The sequence below is a fragment of the Homarus americanus genome, unplaced genomic scaffold, assembly GCF_018991925.1.
Source record: "Homarus americanus isolate GMGI-L3 unplaced genomic scaffold, GMGI_Hamer_2.0 scaffold7626, whole genome shotgun sequence".
In the NCBI taxonomy this organism is placed as follows: Eukaryota; Metazoa; Arthropoda; class Malacostraca; order Decapoda; family Nephropidae; genus Homarus; species Homarus americanus.
Genome location: NW_024718273.1, coordinates 3,496,994 through 3,508,997, shown reverse-complemented (window position 1 = coordinate 3,508,997; position 12,004 = coordinate 3,496,994). Strand labels below are relative to the sequence as shown.

The window sequence follows — 12,004 nt, the reverse complement described above, 5'->3', positions numbered from 1 at the left end:
CGTACCTGAGTTCAGTGCCAGCCGTGGATGGTTTGATAGATTTAGGAAATGTATATCAATCCACAACCTAAAAATACAAGGAGAATCAGCTAGCGCCGACCATGAAGCAGCTGAGAAGTTCCCACCGTTTCTCGCAACCATAATAAAGGAGGATGGGTACAGTCCTAAGCAAGTCTTCAACTTGAAAGAGACCTGACTCTTCTGGAAGAAAATGCCTTCACGGACCCACATATCTAAGGAGGAAAAGACCGCACCGGGATTCAAAGTTGCCAAGGACCGCCTCACTCTATTGATTGGTGGAAATGCTGAGGGTGACCTGAAGTTAAAGCCTCTCCTTGTGTACCGGTCTGAAACACCCCATGTTCTGAGGGGAGTTGTGAAGGGACAACTTTCTGTCGTATGGCGTTCAAACCGTTAAGCGAGGGTGACAGGGTCTGTGATCCACGACTACACGTTCAACTTTGTGTCCGGTCGCATTAGTCGCTATAATAAGGAAAATAATTTTTATGATAAAGCTCTGATGGTGATTGACAACGCACCAGGTCATCCACCAGCTATGGTTGACTGGTGTAGGAATATTAAAGTTGTGTTTTTGCCTCCCAACACCACGGCTTAGCTGCAACCCATGGACCAGGGCGTCATCTCTACATTCAAGGTGCTCTACACTCAGCGTATCATGGAGCAGCTGATTGAGGGGACCGATGGAGAAGGGAACCTACAATACGGGAGTTTTGGAAAAAAACACTACAACATCAGGAAAGCCATAAAAAACATCAGTGATTCATGAGAGGCAATAACACAACAGAACACGAATAGTGTGTGGCGTAAGCTGTGGCCCGAGTGTGTGCACAACTTTGTTGGTTTCCCTTCAGTGCCTGCAATAAAGAAGACTATTGTGACTCTTGTAAAGAAGGCTGGATTCGATGAAGTAGATGACGCTGACGTAGAAGACCTCCTCGACTCTCACAGTGAAGAACTTGCCAATGAAGATCTGATTGAACTGGAGAGGCTTCAGCAGGAAGAAATGCCACTTGCAACGAGAGAAGATGCAGATGAAACTCCAACACAACTCCTCACTGTACGGAACTTAAGGAAGCTGATTTCTTCATTTAAGATAGCGATGGATATGGCATTAGAAATGGACCCTAATGATGACCGAAGTTGCACTATCATCCGCAATGTAAAGAAAGACATACGAGCATACTACGAGGTGCTTGAGGAGAAGAGGAAGAATGCACAACAAATGACTCTTGATGCATTAATCACAGCCAAACCTTCAACCCCCAGTTCACCAACCACCCCACATACATTCAAACAGAACACAGCTTTTAGGCAGCTGTTCAAGACCAGTGTAAAACCACAGCCTTCAACGAGTGAACCACTGCCTTCAACGAGTGAACCACAGCCTTCAAGGAGTGAACCACAGCCTTCAAGGAGTGAACCACAGCCTTCAACGAGTGAACCACAGCCTTCAACCAGTGAACCACAGCCTTCAACCAGTGAACCACAGCCTTCAACCAGTGAACCACAGCCTTCAAGGAGTGAACCACACCAACCAGTGAACCACAGCCTTCAACCAGTGAACCACAGCCTTCAACCAGTGAACCACACAGCCAAACTTCAGTGAACTACAGTTCTTCAAGGAGTGAACCACAGCCTTCAAGAGTGAACCACTGCCTTCAACGAGTGAACCACAGCCTTCTGCTGAGTGAACCACAGCCTTCAAGGAGTGAACCACAGCCTTCAACCAGTGAACCAGAGCCTTCAACGAGTGAACCACAGCCTTCAACCAGTGAACCACAGCCTTCTTCAAGGAGTGAACTACAGCCTTCAACCGTGAACACAGTTAACGGTGAACCACTGCCTTCAATCTAGTGAACCATTGGAAGCCTTCCGTTGAGTGAACCACAGCCTTCACAAATCCAGTGAACCACAGCCTTTCAACGAGTGAACCACAGCCTTCAACGAGTGAACCACAGCCTTCTTCAAATCCGTGAACCACAGCCTTCAACCAGTGAACTACAGCCTTCAACGAAAGTGAACCACAGCTCAACCAGTGAACCACAGCTCAACGAGTGAACCACAGCCTTCAACCAGTGAACCACAGCCTTCAACGAAAGTGAACCACAGCCTTCAACGAAAGGGAAGTCACAGCCTTCAACGAGGAACTACGAAGCCTTCAACCAGTGAACCACAGCCTTAAAACCAGTGAACTACACAGCCTTCAACCAGTGAACTACGCCTTAAACCAGTGAACCACAGCCTTCAACTAGTGAACTGGCATGTTTTCAACCAGTGAACTACAGCCTTCAACCAGTGAACCACAGCCTTAAACCAGTGAACCACAGCCTTAAACCAGGAACCACAGCCTTAAACCAGTGAACCACAGCCTTAAAAACCAGAACCATGCCTTAAACCAGTGAACACAGCCTTCATGCGAACCACAGCCTTCAACCAGTGAACCATTGTGCCTTCAACCAGTGAACCACAGCCTTCAACGAGGAACCACAGCCTTCAAGAATTGAACCACAGCCTTCAAGGAGTGAACTACAGCCTTCAACCAGTGCGAACTGTGCCTTCAACGAGTGAACCACAGCCTTCAACGAAAGTGAACCAGCCTTCACCCAGTGAACCACAGCCTTCAACGAGTGAACCACTGCCTTCAACGAGTGAACTACAGCCTTCAACGAGTGAACTACAGCCTTCAACGAAAGTGAACTACAGCCTTCAACGGAGGAACCACAGCCTTCAAACCAGTGAACCACAGCCTTCAACAAGTGAACCACAGCCTTCTAACCAGTGAACCACAGCCTTCAACAAGTGAACCACAGCTCAACAAGTGAACCACAGCCTTCACCCAGTGAACCACAGCCTTCAAGGAGTGAACCACAGCCTTCAAGGAGTGAACCACAGCCTTCAAGGAGTGAACCACAGCCTTAAACCAGTGAATACAGCCTTCAACAAGTGAACCACAGCCTTCAACAAGTGAACCACAGCTTCAACGAGTGAACCACAGCCTTCAAGAATTGAACCACAGGCCTTCAAGGAGTGAACCACAGCCTTCAACGAGTGAAACCACAGCCCTTCAACGAGGAATCCAGCCTTCAACGAGTGAACTACAAAGCCTTCAACGAAGTGAACCACAGCCTTCAACGAGGAACCACAGTTTCAACGAAAGTGAACCACAGCCTTCAACGAGTGAACCACAGCTCTTCAACCAGTGAACCACAGCCTTCAAGGAGTGAACCACAGCTCTTCAACGAGTAGATCCACAGCCTTCAAGGAGTGAACCACAGCCTTCAACGAAAGTGAACCACACAGCCTTCTAACGAAAGTGGTTCTCACAGCCTTCAACGAAAGTGAACTATTGTGCCTTCAAGGAGTGAACCACAGCCTTTCAACCAGTGAACCACAGGCTTCAACGAGGAACTTACAGCTCATGAGTGAAATCCACAGCCTTCAAGGAGGAATCCACAGCCTTCAACCAGTGAACCACAGCGCCTTTAAGGAGGAACTACAGCCTTCAACGAGTGAACCACAGCCTTCAACCAGTGGAACCAGCCTTCAACCAGTGGAACTTACAAAGCTCAACCAGTGAACCACAGCCTTCAACCAGTGAACCACAGCCTCAAGGAGTGAACCAGCCTTCAACCAGTGAACCACAGCCTTCAACGAGTGAACCACAGCCTTCAAGGAGTGAACTACAGTTTTCAAGGAGTGAACCACAGCCTTCAAGGAGTGAACCACAGCCTTCAAGGAGTGAACCACAGCCTTCAAGGAGTGAACCACAGCCTTCATGAGTGAATCATTGTGCCTTCAAGGAGTGAACTACAGCTCAAGGAGGAACTACAGGCCTTCAAGGAGTGAACCACAGCCTTCATGCTGAGTGAACCACAGCCTTCAAGAAGTGAACCACAGCCTTCGGCGAGGAACTACAGCCTTCAACCAGTGAACCACAGCCTTCAACGAGTGAACTATTGTGCCTTCTGAACCAGTGAACCACAGCCTTCAACCAGTGAACCACAGCTCTCAAGGAGGAACTACAGCCTTCAAACTAGTGAACCACAGCCTTCAAATCTAGTGAACCATTGTGCCTTCAAGGAGGAACCACAGCCTTCAAGGAGGAACCACAGCCTTCAAGGAGGAACCAGCCTTCAAGGAGGAACTATTGCTTCAAGGAGTGAACCACAGCTTCAAGGAGTGAACCACAGGCCTTCATGAGTGAATCCACAGCCTCAAGGAGGAACCACAGCTCTCTGCTAAGGAGGAACCACAGCCTTCAAGAAGTGAACCACAGCCTTCAAGTGAGTGAACCATTGTGCCTTCAACCAGTGCGAACCACAGCCTTCAACGAAAGTGAACTACAGCCTTCAACGAGGAATCCACAGCCTTCAACCAGTGAACCACAGCCTTCAAGGAGGAACGCCTTCAAGGAGTGAACCACAGCCTTCAAGGAGTGAACCATACTCTCAACGAGTGAACCAGCCTTCAACGAGTGAACTGGTTGTGCCTTCAACCAGTGAACCATTGTGCCTTCAACCAGTGAACCACAGCCTTCAAGGAGGAACCACACAGCCTTCAACCAGTGAACTACAGCCTTCAACCAGTGAACCACAGCGCCTTCAACCACGAACCACAGCCTTCAACGAGTGAAATCCATAGCCTTCAACGAGTGAACCACAGCCTTCAACGAGTGAACCACAGCCTTCAACGAGTGAACCACAGCCTTCAACTAGGTGAACCACAGCTCAACAGGTGAACCACAAAGCCTTCAACGAAAGGAACTACAGCCTTCAAGCGGAGTGAACCACAGCCTTCAACCAGTGAACCACAGCCTCATGAGTGAACCACAGCCTTCAACGAAAGTGAACCACAGCCTTCAACCCAGTGAACTACAGCCTGGGCGAGTGAACCACAGCCTTCAACGAGTGAACCACAGCCTTCAACCAGTGAACCACAGCCTTCAAGGAGTGAACCACAGCCTTAAACCAGTGAACCACAGCCTTCAACCAGTGAACTACAGCCTTCAACGATTGAACCATTGTGCCTTCAACGAGTGAACCACAGCCTTCAACTAGTGAACCACAGCCTTCAAACGAGGAACTACAGCCTTCAACGAGTGAACTACAGCCTTAAACCAGTGAACCACAGCCTTCAAGGAGTGAACCTACAGCCTTCAACCAGTGTGAACCACAGCCTTCAAGGAGTGAACCACAGTTTCCGCCAACGAGTGAACCATGCCTTTCAACCAGTGAACTACACAGCCTTCAAGGAGTGAACCACAGCCTTCAACCAGTGAACTACAGCCTTCAAGGGAGGAACTACAGCCTTCAACCAGTGAACCACAGCTCTCAAATCCAGTGAACTACAGCTTCAAACCAAAGTGAACCACAGCCTTCAACCAGTGAACCACAGCTCTCAAGGAGGAACTACAGCCTTCAAGGAGGAACCACAGCCTTTCAAGAAGTGAACCACAGCCTTCAACGAAAGTGAACTACAGCCTTCAACGAGTGAACCACAGCCTTCAACGAGTGAACTACAGCCTTCAACGAGGAACCACAGCCTTCAACGAGTGAACCACAGCCTTCAACGAGTGAACCACAGCCTTCAACGAGTGAACCACAGCCTTCAACGAGTGGAACTACAGCTCTCAAGGAGGAACCACAGCCTTCAAGCGAGTGAACCACAGCCTTCAAGCGAGTGAACCACAGCCTTCAAGGAGTGAACCACAGTCTTCGCGCGAGTGAACCACAGCTCTCAACCAGTGAACTAGAGCCTTCAACGAAAGGAATCCACAGCCTTCAACCAGTGAACCACAGCTCTCTGCTAAGGAGGAACTACAGCCTTCAACCGGTGAACCACAGCCTTCAACGGTGAACTAATGCCTTCAACGAGTGAACTACAGCTCAAGGAGGAATCCATAGCCTTCAACCAGTGAACCACAGCTCAACGAAGTGAACCACAGCTCAACGAGTGAACTATTACAGCCTTCAACCAGTGAACCACAGCCTTCAACCAGTGAACCACAGCCTTCAACGAGTGAACCACAGCCTTCAACCAGTGAACCATTAAAAGCCTTCAACGAGGAAATCCACAGCCTTCAACCAGTGAACCACAGCCTTCAACGAAAGGAACCACAGCCTTCAACGAAAAAGGAGTCATTAGCTTCAACGAGTGAACTACAGCCTTCAACCAGTGAACACAGCCTTAAACTAGTGAACTACAGTTTCAACCAGTGAACTAATAGCCTTCAACCAGTGAACTATTAAAATTTCAACCAGTGAACTACAGCCTTCAACCAGTGAACCACAGCCTTAAATCAGTGAACTACAGCTCTTAAACCAGTGAAATCATACAGCCTTAAAACCAGTGAACTACAGCCTTAAAACCAGTGAATCACAGCGCGCCTTTAAACTAGTGAACTACAGCTCTTAAAACTAGTGAACTACAGCTCTTTCAAGGAGGAACTACAGTTTTCAACCAGTGAACTACAGCTCTTTCAACTGATGTCCCACGTTCCTGTCCAAACCGTTCCCCAAACCCAAAGAACCACAGCCTTCAACCAGTGAACTACAGGCCTTCAACGAGTGAACTACAGCCTTCAACGAGTGAACTATTAGCCTTCAACGAGTGAACCACTGCCTTCAACCAGTGAACTACTGCCTTCAACCAGAACCACAGCGCCTTCAACGAGTGAACCACAGCCTTCAACGAGTGAACCACAGCCTTCAACGAGGAACCACAGCCTTCAACCAGTGAACCACAGCCTTCAACAAGGAACCACAGCCTTCAACCAGTGAACCACAGCCTCTTCAACAACAAGTGAACTACAGCCTTCAACAAGTGAACCACGCCTTCAACGAGGAACTACAGCCTTCTGGCGGAGGAACTTCATTGTAGCCTTTCAAGGCGCTGAGTGAAACCAGCCTTCGCGAGTGAACCACAGCCTTAAACCAGTGAACCACAGCTCTTCAACAAGGAACGCTCCAACAAGTGAACCACAGCCTTCAACGAAAGTGAAATCCACAGCCTTCGCGAATTGAACTACAGCCTTTCAAGGAGGAACCACAGCTCAACGAGTGAACCACAGCCTTCAAATCCGAACCACAGCCTTCAACGAGTGAACCACAAAGCCTTCAACGAGTGAACCACAGCCTTCAACGAGTGAACTACAGCCTTCAACGAAAGTGAACTACAGCCTTCAACCAGTGAACCACAGCCTTCAAGGAGTGAACCACAGCCTTCAACGTAGTAACCACAGCCTTCAAGGAGGAACCACAGCCTTCAACGAGTGAACCACAGCCTTCAACGAGTGACCGCCAGCCTTCGGCGAGTGAAAACCACAGCCTTCAACCAGTGAACCACAGCCTTCAACGAGGAACCATAGCCTTCAAGGAGTGAACCACAGCCTTCAAGGAGTGAACCACAGCTCAACCAGTGAACCACAGCCTTTAAGGAGTGAACCACATTTCAACGAGTGAACTACAGCCTTCAACCAGTGAACCACAGCTCTCAACCAGTGAACCACAGCTCTCAACCAGTGAACCACAGCTCTTCAACCAGTGAACCACAGCCTTCTTCAAGGAGTGAACCACAGCCTTCAACCAGTGAACCACAGCTCTACAATCTGAAAGGAACTACAGCTCAAGGAGTGAACCCACAGCCTTCTTGGCAAGGAGTGAACCATTAGCTCAAGGAGGAACCACAGCCTTCAAGGAGTGAACCACAGCCTTTCAAGGAGTGAACCACAGCTCTTCAAGGAGTGGGTTCTGCAGCCTTCAAGGAGTGAACCATTAGCCTTCAAGGAGTGAACCACAGCCTTCAAGGAGTGAACCACAGCCTCAAGAAGTGAACCACAGCCTTCAAGAGTGAACTACAGCCTTCAACCAGTGAACCACAGCCTTCAACGAACCACAGCTCAACGAAAGTGAACCACAGCCTTCAACCAGTGAACCACAGCCTTCAACGCAAGGAGTAAACCACAGCCTTCAAGGAGTGAACCATTGTGCCTTCAACGAGGAACTACGTTTTCAACGAGGAACTAAGCCTTCAACGAGTGAACCACAGCTTCAACCAGTGAACCACAGCCTTCAACCAGTGAACCACAGCTCTGGCGCGAGTGAACCACAGCCTTTCAACCAGTGAACCACAGCCTTCCAACCAGTGAACCACAGCTCAACCAATGAACCACAGCCTTCAACGAGTGAACCACAGCCTTCAACGAAGTGAACCACAGCCTCAACGAAAGTGAACTACAGCCTTCAACGCAGTGAACCACAGCCTTCAACTAGTGAACCACAGCCTTCAACAGGTGAACACAGCCTTCAACGAAGTGAACCACAGCTCTCAAGGAGTGAACTACAGCTCTTCAACCAGTGAACCACAGCCTTCACATGAGTGAACCACAGCCTTCAACGAGTGAACTACAGCCTTCAAGGAGTGAACCACAGCCTTCAAGGAGTGAACCACAGCCTTCAACGAGTGAACCACAGCCTTCAACCCAGTGAACCACAGCCTTCAAGGAGGAACTTCACAGCCTTAAACCAGTGAACTGGGCTGTGCCTTCAACCAGTGAACCACAGCCTTCAACAAACGATTGAAATCCACAGCCTTCAACGAGTGAACCACAGCCTTCAACTAGTGAACCACAGCCTTCAACGAAAGTGAACCACAGCCTTCAACGAGAACCACAGCCTTAAACCAGTGAACCACAGCTCAACCAGTGAACCACAGCTCAAGGAGTGAATCCACAGTTTCAACGAGTGAAATCACAGCCTTCAACCAGTGAACCACAGCCTTCAAGGAGTGAACCACAGCCTTCAACCAGTGAACCACAGCCTTCAAGGAGTGAACCACAGCCTTCAACCAGTGAAATCCACAGCCTTCAACCAGTGAACCACAGCCTTCAACCAGTGAACCACAGGCCTTCAACCAGTGAACCACAGCCTTCAACCAGTGAACCACAGCCTTTCAACCAGTGAACTACAGCCTTCAAACCAGAACCACAGCCTTCAAGGAGTGAACCAGCCTTCAAGGAGGAACTACGCCTTCAACGAAGTGAACTACAGCCTTCAACGAGGAACCACAGCCTTCAACGAAAGTGAACCACAGCCTTCAACGAGGAACCACAGCCTTCAACGAAAGTGAACCACAGCCTTCAACGAGTGAACCACAGCCTTCAACGAGGAACCACAGCCTTCAATCCAGTGAACTACAGCGCCTTCAACCAGTGAACTACAGCCTTCAACCAGTGAACCACAGCCTTCAAGGAGGAACCACAGCCTTCAAGGAGTGAACCACAGCCTTTCAAGGAGGAACCACAGCCTCTGGCGAGTGAACCACAGCCTTCAACCAGTGAACCACTGCCTTCAACCAGTGAACCACAAAGCCTTCTCAACGAGTGAACCACAGCCTTCATGAGTGAACCACAGCCTTCAAACAGTGAACTACAGCCTTCAACCAGTGAACCACAGCCTTCAAGGAGGAACTACAGCCTTCAACCAGTTAACCACAGCCTCTTCAAGGAGGAACCACAGCCTTAAGCGAGTGAACCACAGCCTTCAAACTGAGGAACCACAGCCTTCAACGAGGAACCACAGCCTTCAACGAGTGAACCACAGCCTTCAACTAATGAACTACAGCCTTCAACGACGAAATCACAGCCTTCAACGAAGTAGAACCATAGCCTTCAACGAGTGAAATCCACAGCCTTCAACCAGTGAACCACAGCCTTCAACGAGTGAACTACAGCCTTCACAAGGAGGAACCACAGCCTTCAAATCCAGTGAACTACAGCCTTCAAGGAGTGAACTACGCCTTCAACGAAAGTGAACTACAGCCTTCAACCAGTAACACAGCCTTCAACCAGTGAACCACAGCCTTCAGCCAGTGAACCACAGCCTTCAACAAGTGAACCACAGCCTTCAACCAGTGAACCACAGCCTTCAGCCAGTGAACCACAGCCTTCAACAAGTGAACCACAGCCTTCAGCCAGTGAACCACCACAGCCTTCAACGAGTGAACCACAGCCTTCAACCAGTGAACCACAGCCTTCAAGGAGTGAACCACAGCCTTCAAGGAGTGAACCACAGCCTTCAACCAGTGAACCACAGCCTTCAAGGAGTGAACCACAGCCTTCAAGGAGTGAACCACAGCCTTCAAGGAGTGAACCACAGCCTTCAAGGAGTGAACCACAGCCTTCAAGGAGTGAACCACAGCCTTCAACCAGTGAACCACAGCCTTAAACCAGTGGAGGACAACAGCTTTCAGTGCAAATTGACAGCGATAATGAGTGAGGTGGCTGACGACCCTGGCAGTGAGGAGAGTGAGGTAGCTGATGACCCCAGCCTCCTCTCCCCTAATGCCAACTTCAGCAAGCAAGCAACACAGCACATCAGAGGTGAATTAACAGTCTACATTTAAAACTTACTTCACACACCTATGCACATAAACATTCAAACAATCACACACTCAAACATGTACTGTATACTGTACTTGTAAACATATATACCCAATAAACTCAAAGTGTTTGTTATTGATGTTTATTTGATATTATGCCCTTGTTTCTTTATCTATTTTATGTTCTATATTTATTGAGTAAAACAAGTGTTAAAAATCTGACGGCCGTGACCACCGCAATGCCCTTGTCCCCCTATTTACATTATTTCTTATGTATTGTATTGTACATACCTGCCACCGTACATCATATATTGTACATATCTGCCACTGCCACCATATATCATATATTGTACATACCTGCCACCATACAGTACATCATATTATTGTACATACCTGCCACCGTACATCATATATTGTACATACCTGCCACTGCCACCATATATCATATATTGTACATACCTGCAACCATACAGTACATCATATTATTGTACATACCTGCCACCATACATCATATATTATACATACCTGCCACCATACAGCATATACACGTCAGAAGCAGCACCAATCATTATCCAACCAAAGAGGCGTGGAAAAGCGGAAGCCAGGACAGCTCGTCTCCTACCCAGACTGATTACCCATGAAGACACAAAGGCACCGACACAAGCACCAAGTAGTAGCAGTGACCCCAACCATGATGCTTCCTATAAAGTGAAACACAAATTAATCACCTGTCAGCAGAATCACTAATTACAACTTCTCACATATTCCTCGCTTCTCCAGATTGTATAAGTTAGCTTGTTAGTTCAGAGGATTTCCCCCAGCCTGAATTAGTAACTTGAGAAGTAAAAACTAAGAGTACAAAAATGCGTTAAAAGACCCACCACAGTTCGCTAGTGGGAAAGATCACCAATTAACCCTCTCAGCCTCGCATGACGCCACTGTGGCGTCGAACATAAAAGGCGAATAAACTTAAGCTCAGCCTTGCGATGCCAACGTGGCGTCCATGGGTTATATTTTCAAATAACTCACTGACCGAACTTTGGACACCATTTGACAGAAGTCGTTTTCTTTGTGGGCCTTGTCACCTTCCTCGAGACGGTCTTGGTCATTGTGTGCATGGCAGCGCAGCATGAAGCCAGCGTCGCTCTGGCCATCAGAGTGAACGAAGGCTACGCCGCTTGGCCCTATAATTATTCCATGAGTTTTTGTGTTATAAAATTTTTCCTCATACCACAATATTCCACATGCTTTGTTCTTTATTTTGGAATACAGTACATATCAATGAACACCATAATACAAGGAAAATGTGAATGGAAATCGAGATGTTACTAAACATTTTCCCACTTTGCCAACTTATACTCGAAAAAAGTGCATTAAATTTCTAGAATTTTAAATTTTTTTATGGTTTCATACAATTTTTCAAACAATTTTATACTAGGAGAGACCCATTACAATTAATAAAACAATTCCATGGCAGTGAAATGAGCCCAGAAATAAATAAAATTTTCAACGATTATTCGGCAAAACCTCTGAAGCCGAGCATAAGTTTTCATGCACCTATGTGTCTCAGGCTCCGAGGCCCAGAGGGTTAAGATTTACCAAAGTA

At 48.0% G+C, this 12,004-nt stretch overlaps 1 protein-coding gene across 1 annotated transcript in view; it reads right to left on the bottom strand.

The window, feature by feature from the left end:
* LOC121859376 (THAP domain-containing protein 2-like) overlaps positions 1–11,186 on the bottom strand; it is a 28,752-nt gene extending 17,566 nt beyond the window's left edge. The window contains exon 1 of the mRNA XM_042356154.1: positions 10,924–11,186. Coding sequence (XP_042212088.1) covers positions 10,924–10,967 — 44 coding nt within the window. The 5' untranslated portion in view covers positions 10,968–11,186. The remainder of the gene's footprint in view (positions 1–10,923) is intronic.
* Positions 11,187–12,004: the final 818 nt, after the last annotated feature.